This window comes from Bactrocera neohumeralis, chromosome 6 (assembly GCF_024586455.1).
Source record: "Bactrocera neohumeralis isolate Rockhampton chromosome 6, APGP_CSIRO_Bneo_wtdbg2-racon-allhic-juicebox.fasta_v2, whole genome shotgun sequence".
Classification (NCBI taxonomy): Eukaryota; Metazoa; Arthropoda; class Insecta; order Diptera; family Tephritidae; genus Bactrocera; species Bactrocera neohumeralis.
In genome coordinates, this window is record NC_065923.1 from 75,229,411 (window position 1) to 75,250,947 (window position 21,537).

Here is a 21,537-nt window from a genome sequence, read left to right on the forward strand (position 1 = left end):
CCATGATAACCGACTATTTGATGACTGAAAATGAAGCTCGTGATATCGGCAACATTTGGTTTCAACAAGACTGCGCCACTTCCCACACATCGCAACAATCGATGGATTTATTGAGAGAACACTACGTTAAGCAGATAATTTCACGTTGTCGGCCGGTCAATTGGCCACCAAGATCGTGTGATATCACACCGCTAGACTTCTTTCTGTGGAGATATGTAAAATATAAAGTCTATACGACCAATCCCGCTTCGATTCAGGCCTTGTAGCAAAACACCAATCGAAATGCTCAAACGAGTCATCGAAAATTGGGCTCAACGGATGGACCATCTGAGACGTAGTCGCGGCCAACATTTGAATGAAATAATCTTCAAAAAGTCAGTTTCAAAAATGCCGAAGAATGTTCTTTCGAATGATAATAAACATTTTCATTAAATGTGAAGTTTCAGTGTTTTTTCTTGTTTTAAAAAAAGTAGGGAGCCTCGATATACATAGATCACCCTATACAATTGAGCTGTCAAATTGCGGAAAACACCTTTCGCCGGCACGCTGAGGCCATAAATTTCACATAGCCAACTGAGCCAGCAGGTGAGCTATTTTTGGTTTCTTTTTTTGTTTTGTTTACAATTTCACACAAATCAGCGCAAAATCAAAAGGAACGCCGAAAATTGGCGGATCAAAGCGAAGGTGCGAAAAACGGAAATAAAAACAAATTGAAGAAAATTCGCCGACAGGCATCCTGAAAAGCGCCGCGCGTCATAAATTTTAGCGCGAATTGGCAGTAAGGAATGTAAATTTAATTACAACAAATAAACCAAATAAACAAATTATCAAAGCGCTTAGCCCAAACACACGGCGTAATTATAATAAAATCAGAGAAACGAAATCGCAATAAAAGTAAACAACGCAAGCATTCAATAAAACTGAGTAACAACAAGTTCAAATAAATTAAAGTGCAAAAGAAACGGAGCAATTTAATTTGCACTGACTCAGCCAGTCAATGTGGCAACTACTGCGCGCGAGATGCTGAGAGCAGCTGACACACGTTCAGTTTGTAAACAGAGGCAGGCGGTGTAATAAATTTGCGAAACTTGAAAGCTCGATTGTAGAATTTTAATTAGCAAATGGAGTGTAAACAATGCCCAGCGACTAGTGAATGTCGAATATCGATTCAAATGGCATGAGCAAAACTTGAAGAAATAAGAAGAAGAAAGGAAAATGATTATAGCGTGGCTAAATTTGGCAGATGATACGCGCGGAGCGTACCAGCCGAGCAGCCATAAATTTAAATGTTAATTAAGCGAAAATCGAAAATATATAAATTTTATTTATACTAATTTCCGCCAGCAACACCAACAACAGCCAAAGCAAACAAAGTTCAAAGCCTTCGAAGTCATTAGCAACGGCATCCGCAGCGTTAAAAACTTTGATTTGCTGGCAGCGACAACACATTGACGACCGTTTGCGTGTGGGCTACTGTGAAGACATTAAAGTAGCAGGCGCGGCGCACCCGCGGCCAAAACTGATGGGCGCTAGATTTGATTAGACAACTGGTGCTGGTGTTTTTTGCATGATTTAACAGTTAGTATGCGCATGCGCAGCGGAAATTAAAATAAGTTGAAGAGATGTTTATCCGTTTGCACGTGAAAACCCTTTTGGAAAATAAATTTGGTGGTTCTTGTTTAGTATAGGGCAATATGAAAGCGAAAAGGCGTGGTTCAAAACAAAATTGCGTAAATAGAACGGGGAAATGGAAGGAAGACCGGAGCATACTCTTGTAGGACCTGAGCCGGAATTTACTGCTCAAAGATAGATCTCAAGCAGCAATCAAGCTTCCGGAATAATGCAGGATCTTTCAGACGGAAGTCATTGCGCTCAGGAAAGTGGCTGAGATAGCTAACAACGCTAAACGTGTCGGAATTGAAAATTTTTTCTCAAAGCTGGACCTCATGCCATCCTTCAAGCTTCCAGAATACTGAAGTATCTCTCTGGCGGAAGTCTATGCGACCAAGAAAGCGCCTGAGATAACTAGCAACGGTGTCGGAACCGAGATTCTTTGTTCGGAGCTGGATCTCAGGCGATCTTTAAACCTTCCGGCATACTACAGTTTCTTTCAGGCAGAAACCTTTGCGAAAAGGACTGCGAAAGGACAGAGCCGCGAAGAAAAACACGCATACTTTTTAGTCACACGGTCTCGAGAAGACTGCTAGACTGTCTGGCATCACATGCGATTCGGTTGGGCGGTAGTATTGACGATAAAGGCAAAAAGTGCAGGGAAGTAGGCATGAGACAGAGTCTGGAACACCTCCTACACTTCTGTTTAGCTATGACTAGACCTCGTCTTAATTATCAAGGAGCTTCGTGGTTCAAGGCAAAGTCCTGTATGACGAATACTTCAGCTCCTATAAACTGAACTTCCATCTGCCATTACCAAGAGCCAGTAGGTCTATGTATAGCGTGGCAGTTTAAACTAACCTAACCTAAATTATTCAACAAGTTAAATCAAGCTTTAGATGCTTCATTAGAAGCATACAAGCTTCTAAGTAAAATTAACACTTTAAATGGTTAATAAAAATTCATTAAGCCAAACAGTTAAACTAGTTACATTAATAAAGCGTCATAAAATCAAAGCTTAAAATTTTGTCAACTACCGCGGGTGTTTCTGCTATGGTTTTTATGACCCAACTAAAATCTAAAACCGGCTTGTAGGCATAAACTATATTTAGTTTTCACAAAATTTTATCTAATACGCTTCAAAGTAGGACATTAATGGGCTTCGATTTTAACGATCGCATATGATTTAAATTTTACGACTTTTCTGAATGAATTTCGCTCAGCTAATGGCGGGGTTCTACTATTTATAGATATACATATCGTCACCTAAAATGCAAAATAACGTAACATCACTTTTCATAAGTTTAGAGGCGAAGGAAAAACGATAACTTTTATTGAAACAAAACTTGATTGGTTATATAATGGTTATAAACTGGTTATATATTAGTTATACGTTGATGTAGTAAGACGTAAGCAATAAAAAACTGAATTTCGATTTTTTTGATGATACCTGGATTTGCATTTCAGGTGACGATATATATCTATATATGTTATATGCTCATAGAAATATCGAAAATTATTTCTGTTCGAAGCAGTGGCGTAACCAGAATAGATTTTCGAGGGGGTCTGCGGCCAACATATTTTTCTATTTTGAAGCTAGTTCATAAATTCTTGTAAATTTCACTTAAAGTATAAGATTTTGGTTTGATAAAGGGTTTTGACAACACACCTCCCTCCTGAAACCCTCCACTGCTTTTAATCATGCTTTTATCACGCGGTTCATACAACTTACCTGAAAATTCATTATCGCTTCAGATATTTTGATATTAATCGGCTCGACAACCATAACGATATTGAAGGAGCCCAGCAAGCGTTCGGCAACCTTGTCCATGGCGACGGCGAAATTTTCCCACTCCGTGTCGAATTCGTGTACAAAGTGCAGACAACCCTTGATCACATTGACGCAGTAATTTGTGCAAGGCTTTTCCGCATAGCCCTTGCAGGCGCCGCAGTGTTGCATTTTCGTGAGCGCGGCCGTGCAGTCGGCGTTTAGACGTACCTACGGAGAGGAAGGAAAATGTAAGTCATTTTATTTTATTTGATTTTTTTTTTAATTTTAAAATTTTTTTTTTTTGTAAAGTGTAGAACATAATTTTCGGAGCATAAAAGAAAATATTTTTTTTGTTTTTATTCCAACTCACATTCATCATCTTCTTCGACACTTCGGCGGCTGTATGCAGCGCCTGCCAATAGGTGCGCGTCGCCACAAAGGAACGTTTGATTTGTACAGCCAGTTTGTCGGGCACGTCGCCGAACGGCTTCAGTTCTTTCATATGTTCGCTGACGCATTTTAGGAATCTGAAATATAGAGAAAAGAAAATAAATGAATTTTTATTTAATGATAATATAATAATATAATAATAATAATAATAATAATAATAATAATAATAATAATAATAATAAAATAAAAAAATAATAATAAGAAGAAGAAAAATCCATCGAAGTAGTCAAAGAAAAGTTCGACAAAAACAATTTTCGTAAGATTTGAAACATATTCGGGCCCAAAACATCTTTCTGGAACATTTGTGAATCCGCTGGTAAAACCCACGGATATTTTTAAGGGCGCAATACAGAGCCTTCGTCCAGATTACTTTATCAAAACCACTTAGGTTATCTGAGTTGTTATTGTTGTAGCGGCAGAATTCTTCCGAGTTGACAGTCCAAGTCCTTGTCGTTGTTGTTGTAGCGGCAGAGCTCTGCCGAGTTGACAGTCCTTGGCCGTATAAAAATTCGAATCCGTTCCGGTTCTCTAGACCCGACGATCGTGGGAACGGAAGTTATGTGAGTATTCAAGTTTGCTAGAACCGGATCTATGCTTGTGTCTTAGACATCCAGAGTCTTTTATAAGCTGGTTTCAACTCAAAAATTTTTAAATCTCAATTTCGGAGCTCGATAAACCTGAACCTATAGTCTTTCTTAGGCGTCGAGAGTTGATTTCGATTCAGAAAGGTTTAAATATAAATTTCATGGTTATTCAACGAGTTCTTCAACCATAAGATACTCTTCTTCTATGAACCTTACGCTAGACTACTTTCTAAACACCACTTTAACCATATATTAGGCTATCTAATTATTGGAGCTTGCTAAAACCGGACCTATAGACATTTATTAGGGGTCCAGAGTCTTTCACAAGATGTTTTCACTTGAAAATTAATTTTCTGAATACCATTTTTCCAATATTTCACGTTAGGTGAGTAATCGAGTTTTATAAAACTGGAGCTTTAGTCGTGGCTTAGTAATCCAGAGACCTTTATAAGATGAGTTCACTTAAAAACTACTTTCTGAATACCAATTTTTAAATATTTTTGGTTACGACATTTTTGAAGCTCACTAAAACTGAACTTATATGTAGTCTCTCTTAGGCATCCAGAGCCTTTTACAAGATGAGTTTACTTAAGTAATTACTTTTTCTAAAATATTTAGGTTATGTGCGAACTCGAGGCTGCTAAAATCAGACCTATAGCCGTTTCTTAGACGTCCAGTGTTTCTTACCTGAAGATTTATTTTAAACATTTCTTTAAATTTCAAATCTACGCTCATTCACCGAGTCCTCTAGCACTTAAGACCCAGCAGAATGCACTTTAGTTCAAGGATGACAAAGGAAGAGCGAGCAATGAAAACAGCAAAAGATACGTGCTTCACGCTTGCACTTAACCCTTTGGAAAAGCAAAAACAACAATAAAATTAATGTAAAGTAAACAAAAGATGAATTTTAAATCAAAAGCGTGCGCAATAAAGCGTTGATTGTTGGACTTTTAAGTGAAAACAAAAAAGTAAACAAAAAGATGAAGAGAGTTGCTGAGGCTAGTGTAAGCTAGACACGCTATATTTTTGCTTGTGAGTATGTATATTAAGGGCCATCATATTGAATAATTTCCAGGAGGTGTGAAAAAGTGCAAGATGCTAACTATGTATGCCCGTGTGTGGGTGTGAGTGTGTGTGCCAAATGTTTGCGGCACTTGTAGGGCTGCACTGTACTTCATTGTTGTTGTTGTTGATTTTATTACTCTTGCAGTTCCCATATTTACAACGCCGCCCCCAAGGCCATAAAACTTTGCTGCGAGTATTTAGAGAGCGCTAGAAAGAGCGAGGAGAGAGAAGTGCTGTGTTGGGACAATACAGGCGGTTTTTATAGTAGTGTATACTGTATATTTTTGTGTATGCGTTTGCATACGCTGTGTGTTTAAGATCATTTGAACGCGGCTTGTTGGCCCAGTCACCGCGCTTCCGGCCATTTTTCGCTTTTATTTGCTTATGAATGAGGTGTGCTTGGTTACACATTGTATTTGCGTGTGTGTGTGTGCGTATATTTGCAACTAAACGAGCATACATATATGATAGTACAAACAATTGTGTGTTATTGCATGCATCTGGATATGTTTCTATGAGCCCACATGTCAACGCGCCTTTTAACAAATTCGTTGTAAGTGACTTTTGGCTATTTTGCCGCTGCTTTTTACATCTTTCGCTGCTAGTGGACTTTTGAATGCCTGCCAGAGTGGTGAAATTCAAGCAGTTGAACGGATACATACATATATAGATATATAAATTCGTACATGCATGCAAGCATTTTCACATGCAAATGTTTATTATACCCTGAACAGGGTCTGTTGACAGACAAAGTCAATATCTGTCAATTAGCTCCATAGTTTTTAAGATATCGATCTGAAATTATGCACACGTACTTTCTTCTATAAGAAATTGGACATATGTATGTCGGAATCGGCGATATCGGTTCACTATAGCATATAGCTGCCATACAAAATGAACGATCAAATTCAAGTTCTTGTATAGAAAACTTTTTTATTTAGCGAAATATCTTCATGAAACTTGGTATGGAATATTACTCAAGTCAACGGTACTAATTTCAAAGAAAAAATTCAGATTGGTCAACTATAGCGTATAGTTCCCATATATACTGACTAATAAAAATTAAGTTCTTGTATGAAAAACTCTTTTATTTAGCGATATATCTTCACGAAATTCGGCACGGTTCATTAATGAAGGCTATGCGATAATATCTGAAGAAATTTTTTAGATCGCTCAACTATAACATATAGCTGCCATATGAAGTGACCAAAAAAATTGTGTTTTTTGTATGGAAAATTCTTTTGTTTAATGAGATATCTTCACAAAATTTGGCACAGCTTATTAATAAAGGCTAAGCTATAATACATTAAGAAATTTTTCAGATCGGTCAACTATAGCATATAGCTGCCATACAAACTGACCAATAAAAATTTAGTTCTTGTATGGAAAACTATTTTATTTGACAATATATCTTAACGAATTTTGTCATAACTTATTAGTGAAGGCAACTGTATAATATGTCAAGAAATTTTTTAGATCGGTTTACTATAGTATATGGCTGTCATACAAACTGAACCTTTAAATCAACTCCTTGTATGACAACATTTTTCTTGTAAAGGATGTTATATGAGCTAACGCTTGTTTTCTTGCTTTTGTTTTTCTTTTTTCCTTTTTTTGTTTATTGTTTTCACACACTATTTCACCGTTATTTCCTTCATAGCCTGCGAAAAAAGTGCTTATTTGCTTTGTTTGCAATATTTTAAACGCTTTGGTAAACCGAAATGCACGCGTGGGTAACACGAGCTGTTGCGGTTCGACCGCCCTTGCTGTGGACCAATCGCTGACCGTTGCTTTTACATTGAAATGTATGTGTTAACAAGCGCTGTTTCCGCAAGAACTTGACCCTTTCATGCTCGTTTACTCTTTCACTGCTGTTTTTTGGTATTTTGCTTGAAGAATTACAAGCTCATGGTGGCTTCTGAATATGTCTGTATTTATATATGTATGTATATGTATATATGTATGTATGTGCATTAGTTTACAAAGTCACATAACTCATAAGTGCTCCGTTTGCTAATCAAAGCGGTAATTTAAGCTGTTTGTCATGGTACTTGACTTTCGGTGACAAGCTTGGCCATCACTGTTTCCCCACACACTTTCGTTGCTCAAAGTCAGTAATCAGCAGTAAATGAAGGCAGACTTTAATATAAGTGGGTATGTAAGTGTGTGTGTGTGAGTTTCAGAAATTTAAGCCAATGCTGTGAGTTTTTGGTGCGTGGCAACGCTTTTGTCTAAAAGGTGCTGTTGACAGTAAAATATACAGAATTCGTATCAGTTTCTTTGTGGTCACGTGTTTGCCATAGCCCTTAGCTAAAAGTTTGTTATTTCTTGAGAGTTGAGGACACTTTGTTTTATTCTCTAATTCCTTTAACCACATTACATATTAATTTCTTTGTGAAGTTCAATGGCTTACTTGGTTTTAAAATCATATGGAATGTGAACTAATTGAAACATTGATTTAAAAGTCATATTCTAGACAAAAAGTCATAACCTAAAAATCTATTTTAACTGAAAGCTGTCTGCGGAAATTTAAGCTAAAAGTTTATAAACAATCGCTAATCAATATTAAAAAAGCATGAAGACTCCCAGACCCACAAATATGTTAGAGAATATTAAAAACAAAAAGAAAAAAATTAAAAAAAGAAAATTAAAAAAAAATTAAAAAAATTAAAAAAACAAAAAAAAAAAAAAAAAAATTAAAGAAAAAAATTAGAAAAAAAATTTAAAAAAATTAAAAAAAAAAATAAAAAAATAGATAAAAAAATTTAAAAAAAAATTTATTAAAAAAATCAGCCAAAAAACCGTCTCTCGTACTTACTTTTCTTCAAACGTTTGTCCGTTCAGCACTTGGAACATTTTCTGGTAGAGCGTGTTGAAGAATTTGTCCATCACTTCCAGCAGATCGACACGTCCACGGGTGTAATAGTTTTCCAATTCATTGAATAAATCGGAGAAGACATAGGAATTTTGCTGATAGATAACGCCATAGGTGCGTGTGAACATCTTGTGGAACTCCTCTTTCGATTCGCCCAACAGCTTGCGGAAGATAGCTGAAAAATACAAAAGAATGATAATGAGAAAATGATAATTTTAAAATTATTTACAAAAACAAAAAAAAAATGAACAGCAAAAACTTTAACTTCGGCTACACCGAAGCTAAAATAACCTTAACAGGTTAAAGTTTTCCTTCAAAAATTTGATTAAGATGGGCCAGTTTGTATGGGAGCTATATGTTATAGTGGTTTTATTCGAAAAATTTTTCTGGACATAGTAGCGTTGCCATAGAAAATAATCTATGGCGAAACTCGTGACGATTGCTTGTCAAACAAAAAAGTTTTTCATATAAGGATTTGAGTTTGAGCGATCATTTTGTATGGCAACTATACCCTATAGTAGTCCGATCTAAACAATTTCTTGGGAGATGATACTATTGTCTTCAAAAGCAAGTCATGCTAAATTTCATTTAGATATATCGCCGAATAAAAGAGTTTCTCGTTCAAGAACTTCAGTTTGATCGATCACTTTGTATGGTAGCTATAGCATAGAATTATCCGATCTGAACAATTTCGTGGGAGATTATGCTGTTGCCTTGGATAATAATTCGTTCCAAATTTTGTGACGATAGCTTCTCAAATAAAAAAGTTTTCTATATAAGGAGATTATTTTGACCGATCAGTTTGCATGGTAGCTATATGCTATAGTGGTTCAATATCGACAATTTCGACAAATAAGTAGCTTCTTGGGGAGAAAATGAAGCGTGCAAAAATTTCAGATCGATATCTTAAAAACTAAGGAACTAGACCGCTCATATACAGAAGGCCGAATATGTCTAAATCGACACAGCTCGTCACGCTGTTCATTTATATATCGATTTTATGCTGTTCAGGGTATAAAAACTTAATAAATAACTAAACGGAAATCATGTTAATTAAAGAAACGTTTACAGTAATCAAAACCTAAATCAAAAACTAGCATCCGTCATGGTGGCTGATGGGCGTTAAGTAAGTCGCGCGGCAGCCTGTACCATTTCAGTTGGCGCATGCGTTCGAGATATCCACCAACGTTACGTCGCGCTTATTAGGCGTTTTAAATTTGTATATTACTTATTTGGGCATAGCAAATTAGATTTGCCTTGTTTCAGCGCGCGCCCAGCATTAATCGAACATAATTGGAAAACTTCACATCCGGCAGCGTTCAGATTGTTGACACAAACAAGCGGTGTAATGCGACGACATCAACAACAATAACATACATTTAATAAACAGCAACAAATGAGTTGAGTCTGTGCATGCCGCAATTTGTTGCAGTGCGCCGCATGCGCAACACGCCGCGTGCAACGGGTGAACGGTTCATTGGGTAGCCACTTGTGGAGGGTCGCGCCTAAGCAGCAGCCACAGAGCCACTACACATTGACAGCGTGTCATGTGACATGCCACAGATTTGTGTAGCCGTTAGACGAAGCGCAACCCTTTGCTATACGCGCGCTCGTTTACTTTGCCGCTCATCCATCTTTTTTGTTTTTGGGTTCAAGTGGGTGTCAAATTAATTGTGTCAGAGAAGATTAAGCAGGCGTATGCGGAGTAATGTTTCAATTTTTCAAGCAGCGACTTCGGCTTGCGCCCTCGAAATTTTGCCTTGCTGTGCGTACTCTAAATTTAAATTTCGTGTAATTGAAAAATGTTGCACTGCCGTTATTTGGGCAACATAAAATTGGTTTCGGCTTACTAAGCGGCGTACACGACGCTGAATTAGTAGAAATTATATAATTTCTGACACCCATTTAACCACAAATAAACACTGGCGTGCCCCTGTAAAGAATTATGACATTTCTTTGAAGTTTTAGAACCGCTAGAATCAACTACTAAGCTTTACCTAGGCGATTATGCCAGTCTATGCTATTTATACCATTTGCTTTTTAGATTTATGCTTCTATGTATGACATTTAAACTGTCAGCGCCGCTTGCTATGCTTTCTCCAGGTAATTTATGCGAGTTTATTTCATTTATACCAGTTACTTGTTCGATTCAGCACTCTTGGTCAGCGAATGAGGCTAAAATAAGTTGTGAGTTGAGTTTCCAGTAATAGAATATTCCGTCTCTAAGCAATTATGCCAATCTATTGCATTTATACCAGTTGATTGTTCGTTTCAGCACTCTTGGTATTCGAGTGAGGCTGAAATAAGTTGTATAAGGGTAGTGAGCTTGAGTTGTCAATAATATAAAATATGTCTCTAAGCAATTATGCCAATCTATTGCATTTATACCAGTTGATTGCTCAATTCAGCACTCTTGGTCATCGAGTGTGGTTGAAATAAGTTGTATAAGGGTAGTGAGCTTGAGTTGCCAATAATATAAAATTTGTCTCTAAGCAATTATGCCAATCCATGGAATTTATACCAATTGCTTGTTCGATTCAGCACTCTTACTCATCGCGTGACATTGAAATAAGTTGTGAGTTGAGTTGCTAATATACAATACTCCGTCTCTTAGCAATTATGCCAGTTTATTGCAATTTATACCAATTTTTTATTCAATTCACCATACGCAAAGGGCGATTACTCGGGCCACCGTATGAGAAGAGTATAATTTATGAATGGTAAAACCTGAAGTCGTGGCTTATATTTTCAGATTTTTGCTTAGTTTCAGGTTCTCAGGCATTAAGAACAAGCATTTTTGCTTATTTAATTGCATTTATATCGCATCTCTCACATTTTTGCTCAGCAAAGTTTTCGTGCTCCTTAAAGAAATATCAATTTGTCTACTTACAATTATATTTCTGCGCCTTCGCCGCCAAAGCATTCGACAATTTCGTAATCTGCTCCTTGGACTGCTTCTCCAGCTGCATGCGCGATTGCAGCGCCAGACGCGTTTCCATGTTGAACGTGCAACAAGTGCCGACCGAGGGTGTTTCACAGTAGCGCAGACCCATTTCTGGAAAAAATAGAAAAAATAGTTGAGGATTAGTAAGTATTTGTAGGCAAAACAAATGAAAATAAGAATAATGAAAAAATAATACTGAAACGAAACTAAAAATGCAACGCTGCTAATTGAAATGTAAATATTTGTATGATTACTAAAAATTCCAGTGAAATTAGGCTGCAGACTAAGCAGGAAAAGGAGTCAAGGCTGCATAGAGCGCTAAGAAGATATTGCATTGTATTTGCTTTTCTTTTTTTTACTCACATAATGGTGAGCAGCGAAGAAATTCGGTATGATTTCATTTGTATTTAAGTAACTAATGACGCGCTGCAAGCCCTATTTGCGTAATCTTGATAATTATACATATTTATGTATGTGCGCGCTTTGTGTTTGGACGCGCTTCCACGAAATGCCACTGTATACGGGATGCGGCGGAGCGCTTCCTAAGAGTTCGCTGCTAGCGCTTCATGTGAAACACGATGCGCAATGCAACAGAGTGGACAGTGGTAGCTAAGTGTTCATAAATATTGAAAAATGTACACACATATGTACATATGTGCAAGAGTAAATACAATTTCGTGCGACACATGCTTAAAGGCTGCCTTGTTAAGCGCTCACTGCCAACGTGTACTCATTGCGCGCTGTTCTTTTGGCTGACCAGCTTATTTACCTTAGCCTTTAGCAGGGACTACAGCGCGGCGTGTAGGTATATACACATGCATACATATTTTATTGAAGCGTTGTATGTGCGCGCGCGTTCTTTGCGTCGCGCTTCAAGTGCAGCCATTTAAGACGCGAGTTCGCGAGTTCAACGCCGCTACCTTTAACACCATCACCTTCGTGCGCACGCTTGCTGCTGTTGCATTATGCTATTGCTGCAGTAAGCGCTTCGGTTGAAGTATTCGGAAATGAAGTGTAAAGAATCCCAAAATCAATAGGCGCACTGTTGCATGCCACCACGCCGGCTAAAGTAAGCGCACCTTACGCCCGCACAAAGCATTTGTACGCGTAGCGCGCGCTTGTAGGTGCATGCCGCATATGCATACACACATGTTTATGTGCTTACACACACCACTTCAGCGCCGGCTTTCGACTGTCCGTTTGAATGCGCGCAATTACATCGAATTATGCGGTGTTTGGGCTGTACGAATCGCGCCGCCCTACCGCGACCTGCAATGTTGGCCAGGCCGCGCGCTGCCCTACCGCGAGTTGCCATGTTAGTATGTATGTTTGTGTTCATGTGTGCAACAGGCATATCGCGTAAAATAAACACGGCAAAGCAAATAAAATGTGGAAGTGCAGTTTTTAATGAATCATCTGCTAGAAATGCGCCGCAGTTGGGTACAAAAAATAAACACAGCAACAAATTTTAAGCGAAGCGGGCGCACAAAACAGCATCTCTGACTGGCACGGGAGTTTTGTGCTGCAAAGCAGCTTTTCACTTCAGCGCTATTTTTACTATTTGCTGTATTTTATTGCCAGCCACCACCTACAGTTGCTGCCGCATGCAATGCAATATGTTGTTGTTTTTTTGTTTTTTATTTCAATAAATAAATTTCGACATATGCTTTAATGTAGTTGCTGAGTTCACGCACTCACATACACACACGCGTGCACTCTTCTTTAACATATGGCTGTGTGTGTGTGTGTGTTAATGACGTGTGAAGTGGCAAGGCTGCCTTGCGTATGCGCCACAGGCTCCACGATGCAGTGCGCTTTATTTGTGTTGGAAAGCAATTAATTATTTGAAGCAAGAAATCGCTGCCTATTAGAGCACTTAATTGCCTCAGCAAACTGCTTTGTTGGCGCTCAGCATGAAGCACCTGCTGTTTTGGGTGGCACAATGAAACGGCGGAGTGTTGGCGGATCAAAAAGCTTTCAAAATATACAACCAATTTACGAAATTTAAATATTATTCTTACTAATTGCAGGAATTTCTCAAATTCCAAGAGGTTGCCACACAACGAGTGACGCGCACGGAAAATATTTTTATAGGAATGCAATTTTTTTCTTACATTTCTTGTATTCTTTATACAAACAACAGCAATAAAATTTCATAATAAACAACTCCCGTACAACAAAAGCTAGAAAAAATGTTAATTGCGAAAAAAATAAAATGTTTCCGTTACAAGTATTTGTTTTAGAGCGTTCAGTTTGTATGATAGCTATATGCTATAGTTGACCGATCTTTGCAATTTATTCTGAGATTACGCTGTTGCCTTGGAGAATAATTCGCACCAAATTTGTTGCGGATATCTCTTTCAATAAAAAGTTTTCTATACAAGGACTTGATTTTGAGTGTTCAGTTTGTATGGCAGCTATATGCTATAGTTGTTCGATCTTAAAGTTTTTCTCAGATATTGTAGCTTTGTTTCTGATTATATTTCACGAAAAATTTCGTTAAGATATCTAGTCAAATAAAAAAGTTGTCCATGTAAGGACTTGATTTTGAGCGTTCAGTTTGTATGGTAACTATAAGCTATATTGATGCGATCTTTACAATTTCTTCTGAGATTAAACTGCTGCCTTGAAAAATAATCTACTCCACATTTAGTGGAGATATCTATACAAATGAAAAAGTTGTTCATATAAGAACTTGAATTGGAGCGTTCAGTTTGTATGGCAGCTATAAGCTATATTTGCCCGATCTTTACAATTTCTTCAGAGACTGTATCTATGTCTTCACTAATAATTCGAGCCAAATTTCGTTAAGATATCTTATGAAATAAAAAAGTTTTCCATACAATGACTTGATTCTAATCATTCAGTTTGTATGGCAGCTATAAGCTATAGTAATCCAACCTAAAAAGGTTTTTGAGATATTATAGCTTTGCTTTTGGGAAAACTCTGTACCAAATTTGGTGGGGATATCTCGTCAAACGAAAAAGTTTTCTATACAAGCACATGAACCATACTCCTTACTCAGCATTCATATATGTACGAATTTTATTGTAAGCAAAACAACAACAACAACATTTTATGGCGCTAACTGGCGTTCGTTTCGCTGCTGTGACAGTCTACGTACATTAAACGAGCGAGGGCTTGGCATTAGCGGCACATGCATGAACCTTGCTGCTACAAAATGCGGTTACTTGCAGTACACAACCACATACATACATACATGCACATATGAATGTTGTTGGTTGGGAATTATTCGTTTTTGTGCTGTCGCATACTTTTATTGCCAACAATTTTGTGTAATTGTTATGACGGCGAAACGTCAAAAGTGTTCTTACGCGCGCACACATCCACTAACCCAAACACATACATGTAAATATGTAATGGGTGCTACGGAGCATGTAAGCATGTGTAAGTGGTACGCGCTTGTGGGCACTTGGCATAACCATATCGACCTTATCTAAATTGCTTGGACCATAATTATAACAATTTATGCTAACGCGACAATTTAAGTGAGTTAGTGCAACTGGAAATGCGATTGTGAGACGAAAGCGTTAGCGGTAAAGCAGTAGTGTAGTGGTGTAGTGGAAGTGGTGAAAATTTCATGAAGTCGAAACATTTAGCGTACATTTGTAGTTTTAGGATGTGAAATAATAGTTTTTGCTGCTAAATTGGTTAGTTTGTGTGGGCATAAAGCATACTTTTAGGAGTAGTAAGCTATGCATTAATACATTTTGCTGTTAGAATGTTAATATATAAGAAATATATGCAAAGACTATATAAAAAATATAAATACAACTTTAAAGGAGGTATTTTACCTCACAGCTGCAGCTTTTTATAGATAAAAGGTTTAACAAGTTCTTTACTCTGATTTTGTTCAGTCAGTTTGTATGACAGCTATATGATATAGTGACGCGATTTGAATAATTTCTTCAGAAATTATACGACTGCTTTGGGCAATAATTCACGCCAAATTTCATGAAGACAGCTCTTCCAATAAAAAGCTTTCCTTTATAAGAACTTGATTTTGATCAGTCAGTTTGTATGGCAGCTATATGCTAAAGTTTTCCGATCTGAACAATTTTTGCACAGATTATATAACTTCTTTGGTTTATAATTTGTGAAATATTTCATTAAGATATCTTCTCTAATAAAAAAGTTTTCCTTATAAAAACTTGATTTTAATGGATGGCAGCTACATATATACTATAGTTGTCCGATATTGGTTCTTCTCTAATAAAAAAGTTTTCCTTATAAAAACTTGATTTTGATGGTTCAGTTTATATGGTAGCTATATACTATAGTTGTCCGATATTGACTGTTCTGACATATGAGCAGCCACTTAAGTAGAAAAATATGTGTGCAAAATTTCAAATCGTTATCTCAAAAATTGAGGGACTAATTCGCCTATATAAATACGGAGACCCCGACGGTTATGGCCAAATCGATTCAGCTCGTCGTGCTAATACTTTTGTTTTTATATTCTGTAGGCTAATCGTTTATATATATATTTTATAGGATCTCCGACGCTTCCTTTTGTGTCTTACAAACTTCGTGGCAAACTTTATATACCCTATTCAGGGTATAAAAATCTCCCTTAACATATAACTGCCGAATGTCTCCATATCAAAGCTCCTCTAACCGCAAGAAAACCAGTAAAATCTTACAAGAAAGTTTCGCAAAACCCTGAGCAACCTTTTTTCTAATGAAGAGCTTCTTTTCGTCTAAGGAAGCCCATGGAATTAAACCAAAATTTTGGCTATAAAATGTTCGCTGAGAGAAATGTTGATAAAAAGTCAAAGTCGGTGCTGGAAATGACTTGATATGGCAAGAAGTTTTAACTTGTTCGGTATTTTCCAGATAAAATGAAATCTATCAGGAAAAAACAGCTTTTCGACAACTTTCTACTAGACTAAACCCTTACAATATACAAGTCTACTTGGTGATTCACACTATTTTCAGTTTCGAGATCCGAAGATCATTACTATAAATTATTCAGCTTTCCTCTGTGAAAAGTATATCCAACAGCGCCTGTTTCTCCGAAACATATTCAAAAATCTCTACAAAAATCTCTCAGCAGATACTCAAAACACATACATATGTCTGTATATCTCCTTCAAACCATTTTATCCCAATTAATTTTCGATAAAACTCTGAATTATACAAAATTAACTCGCATAAACGGAGTGTTTACGCCATCAGGAAGTCACTTGAAACTGCCACAGCGAGCAGAAAACGGATACCGTCAACAACTTGGCAACAATGAAAACAAATACGACACAAATTTCCAAACACAAAGGCAATAAACTCAATAAAATCCAATTGTTTACATAAACAAATTTGTTGAATGCTATAAAAATGCAGTTTAAAGTAAACGAAAGCCAATTGAAGCCGCAACGCAGCAAGCGGAAGACTGGCAGAAGGTAGAGAAAAAATCAATATTATTGACTTTGGGTAAAGACTGGCGAGCTGCGCGTGATGTCGGGATACAAAAACACACACAGCCACGCAAGAAACTGAGAAACTGTGTGGAGAAATTTGAAGCACGAAGTGTGGCACGAGGTGGAAACTTAAAATAAAAGTAAGCCATTAGCAAGGAAAGGCACAAAAACAAAAACACATTAAAGTGAAGCATGGAGATTTGGATAGACAAGAAAGCGAACAATCAACAACAACAACAAAGAAAACAAACTAAAGCGCTTTTAATGCTTGCAAAGCGAAGGGTGGTTGGCGCAATTGTCTGGCAATTCAGGATTTCAGGGTTGCGCACAACAACAAAGCATAATCAGTCAGAGCACACACAAGGCACGGCAGCCAGCCAGCCAGCGCACACAAAGAAGGTGTCAAGCCAGTATAATAAATGACCTTTACCAAATGGCAACAGTGCACACTTACAGTTATGCTGCTGTGCATGTAGGTGTATGTGTGTGCGTAGTTGAGGGTGTTGTGGGTGAGTTGAAGTGCTGTTCATGAAAAGTTCAAAACTCCAGGGCGCACAAACGCTGGCGCAAACGATATAGAAAGGAGTGCATACATACATTTCTTTGTGAGTATGTGTGTGTGTGTGCTAGTAAGCGTATGTTGCTGCAGTGATTGCTTGCTTTGGGGAGCTAGACCAGCGGAAAATAAACAAAGTGCTTAATTTTATACCCTGAACGGGGTATATTAAGTTCGCCAAGAAGTTTGTAGAAACGTATAAGTATAAGCCAGCTTGACACGCTACAATATCCGAAGAAATGCCATACGAACTGATCGATCAAGATGTTCTTGTATGAAAAACTTTTTTAATTGATGAGATATCTTCACAAAATTTGGCATGAATTATTATCTAAAGCTTCTGTACAATTTGCGAAGAACTTGTTCTGATCGGATGACTATAGCATATAGCTGCCATACAAACTGAATGATGAAAATTTCATCGTTGTATGGAAAGCTTTTTTATTTGTTCAGATGTCTTCACGAAATTCGGCTCAAATGCTGAGGTAAGACATAGGTACAATCCCTGAAGAAATTGCTCAGATCGGGCCACTGTAGCATATAGCTGCCATACAAACTGAACGTTCAATAGCATATCCTTGTAGGGAAAACTTGCTTAGTTGATAAGATAACTTCGTGAAATTTGGCATGAATTATTATCTGTAGCAACAGTACAATTCTTGAAAACAAAATACAGTACGGACCACTATAGCATATAGCTGCCATACAAACTGTTCGATCAAACTAAAGTCCTTGTATGGAAAACTTTTTTACTTGATGAGATATCTTCCCGAAATTTAGCACGGCTCAACAACTAAAATAGCTCTATAATATCTGAAGAAATGGTTCAGATCGAGCTACTATAGCATATAGCTGCCATACAAACTGAACGAGAAAAATCATGTCCTTGTATGGAAACCTCTTTTATTTGACAAGGTATCTTCACGAAACTTAGCTCAAATTATTATTTTAGATTAGAGCACGATCGCTCCAAAAACTTTCCAGATCGGACCACTATAGCATATAGCTGCCATACAAATTGAACGCTCAATATGAGGTTCCCGTAAGGAATATATTGTTTTTGTGTATGCTGTGAAGGATAATACAGTTTTTAAGCAACCAAAGTTGTCTGTTTTTCTTTTTGTAGTGAAAACTCAGATAAAAAAAACAATATTTACATACTACATTAACACATACAAGCCTAAAAATACTGTGTATTGTGTATAAAAATCGATTTAGCTTTGTTGCAAAAGTAGTACAACTTCAACGGTTAGCTTGGCATGTGGATAGTAACCGAGTATGTGTGTATGTGTAAGAAAATATGTAAAGTAACAAAAACAACCCCATACTATGATAAAGAATGTAAATATGGCAGTAGCGGATAGTAAGGGTAGCAAGCAAGCTGTTTTTTAGGGGGAAAACTGCGCAGAGGAAACGGAAAACACAGTGGACTGGGCGCAAAACTGCAGGAAATGATGCCGAACGCATTTTCAGAATATAAGAATGCTAAAAAAATAAATAAACAGTTAAAAACACAACGGTAAAGGCATGTAAGCTTTAAGTTTTTAAAGCAAAAAAAGCAAAAAACAACAAACAAACGATAGGAAAAATGCACAGGCGTTAAAGCCCGAAGGAGTTCACTCGAACCAGCGACGTTGGCGTGAGCAAATGATGAAGAGTATGCTGAAAAATGAATGAATGGACCGGCACAGAGCGACAGCACACAAATTTGTGTATGTGTGTGGACGGCGCGTATGCAAATGAGCAAAAAAGGCCGCTGTGGAGCACGAAAGACAGGCGAATGCTGTGTGCGTGCCGGAGTTGAATGGCCAACAACAATGGCGTACACAACATTAACAAGCGGCGGTAACATGCAAAATAATTCATGCAGCATTAGCCGAACACAACTGCGTTACTGCTGCAAAAACCGTTAGCAGTTAGCACAAAATGAAATGAAACAAGCTGTTGAGTATTGACAGCATGGCTGGCATTACGAGCGGCTCTAAATAGTAAAATGGCAACTACTAGCAGGCAAAGCCATTCATTGAGCCCAACTAGGCCGGCTTGCGAATGTGTCGTTTGCGCCATGCCGACTAAGAAAACCATTTAAAATGATTTACTGTAACGACCTAAAGTAAACAAATGCGCAAAGAGGACATCCAGCGAGCGCATTAGGCTGTCGAGTTGCTGAGTTGGGGCGCTGCCGAGCAGCAAAACAGCGAGACCGCATCCAATATGCAGGCTGTGGTGATAGTGCGGAACTACGCCAAACAAAGCACACCCCTTAATCAACACTAGTTATATGTATCTATATGTATGTATATATATGTACCGTTGTACATACTTCTTACACATTTCCAGCGTTATACATATTTCCACCGTCATACAAAACTCCAGCGTTCTATGCGTGTAAATAACTGCTCGAGCTTGATTTACCAACCACCGAGTACCCTTCAAGCACATGCCGGCCGTATTGGTACCGAGTTGGAGACTCTGCTATTTAGGGCAAAAGCGCGTTGTACTCATGTATGTAAGCGCTCTGCTGCCCTGCTGTCTCTTTGCGGTATGAGTTGGCTGATGTTGGTGGTGATGGTGGTGGTAATAGTCGGCAAACTTAGCACTGGTGGCAAGTGTAGCATTTGACTGCCAAGCCTACGGTCTGGTTGTGGGGATTGGCCTAATATTGCCCCTGGGATAAACTGTATGCTGTGTCTAAAGATGTAGAAGTAAAGAAATGAAAGCTGACGGTTAAAGAAACAGGCCCTAAATTGCACGAAATGTGAAGTCTCAAAAGATAGCTAAGCAGTTTCGAAGATCCGTTAGACATATAGAGTTATGTTATGGTTTCTGGTTGGAACAATCCTATTCGGAGACCGAATAACGTATACAAATGTAAAATCCATGCCCCGCTGGCAGTCCATCTGCATACATACTCGTATACGCGAACTAGCCTCAGCTTGTGAGATATCGATTTGAAATTTTGCACACGCCATTTTCTTATCAAGAAGATGTTCTGTGGTCGGAACTGCCGATATCGAACATCTATAGCATATATCTACAATAATCCCACATGGACTGCTAGAGACTCTTGTCCCTTGTGATGCCCTGAACTCCTGAATATGGATCAAAAAGACTGTCGTATATCTACAAAGCGGAGGATGAAGTCATGTGTAGAAGTTCACGCAAGTGAGGAAAGTTCTCTGAGCGTCATTTACTTGGGAGTGGCCAGAAACGACTCTTTTACATATGGCTTTAGCAGCTCACGACTCCGGTCTTAGACCAAGTATCCAATGGGTAGCCAAAGAACATTCATTTGAATGCGAGCTAAATAATGGAGGTGACTAATATACACTCCAGCCAATTCGCCGGGTTCGGAGAAAGTGTGGCAATCAAGTTTGTAAGTCTGGCGAAAGCGGGACAGTAGAAAGGAAAATTAAATGTTTTCAACTCATCTTCCCACCTGTAACTTTGAGAAATAGCGTCCTCAAGACTCTTTAGTCTCTCCGCGTGAGTGCAAATGGGACAGTATCCAGTTAGGACACCTATCATTGGAGCCATAAGGACTAATAGCTCCATGGACCTTTTGCGTTCTACGCTGGACCGGAAAGCTTATGCAACCCTGCAAGTGCTGGTTGCTGACCAATGCTTACAGAGCTCGCGCGAGATCCATAGATCCATCCGAATGAGATTTGGATTATAGCAGGCTTATCGGCTATTCATAGATCCAGCGACCGAGTACACGATGACTAGGAAATATCTCATCGTTCCCATCCTAATGAGATTTGGATTGTACCGGGCTAATCAGCTATTCATAGATCCAGCGACCGCGTGCCCGACGACAGGGGAATATCTGCAGGGCTCATCGGCTTTACAGTTTCCGACTACTCCGCTGCGGTCAGGCGCCTAGACAAGTTTAATTTGGAAGTAGCTTGATGCCACAGTTAGTGAGGTCATGCTCCACTTGAATAGCTGTCAGCGTGTTCTGGGCCTATGTCGAAGCTTTGCTATCAAAGTGAATGCATACCTAACTAAAAGAAGATGCATTTCGTTGAAGTACATGTGCTTCTAAGACACTACTGTGGTCTGGCAATCTGAAACCGGAAAGAGTTGATTCTGACAGAAGACTCTCTAGCCTTCCACTTCAGCTTCGATCCACCGGTGAAAAAGCTCAGTGCGCCTCTTCTCTAGCGACTCCGTCCTACGCCATATCCCTTGGAGAAGATGCCGCTAGTTTTTATCTGATCAATATTACCAAGAACATGTT

At 38.3% G+C, this 21,537-nt stretch overlaps 1 protein-coding gene across 2 annotated transcripts in view; it reads right to left on the reverse strand.

Annotated features, from left to right (window-relative positions):
• LOC126761787 (glypican-6) overlaps window positions 1-21,537 on the reverse strand; it is a 140,247-nt gene that overhangs the window by 8,438 nt on the left and 110,272 nt on the right. For both annotated transcript variants that reach the window (XM_050478171.1, XM_050478172.1), the window contains 4 exons: window positions 11,247-11,411; window positions 8,300-8,531; window positions 3,753-3,909; window positions 3,344-3,610 (listed from right to left, as the gene is read on the reverse strand). In XM_050478171.1, coding sequence (XP_050334128.1) covers window positions 3,344-3,610; window positions 3,753-3,909; window positions 8,300-8,531; window positions 11,247-11,411 — 821 coding nt within the window. The remainder of the gene's footprint in view (window positions 1-3,343; window positions 3,611-3,752; window positions 3,910-8,299; window positions 8,532-11,246; window positions 11,412-21,537) is intronic.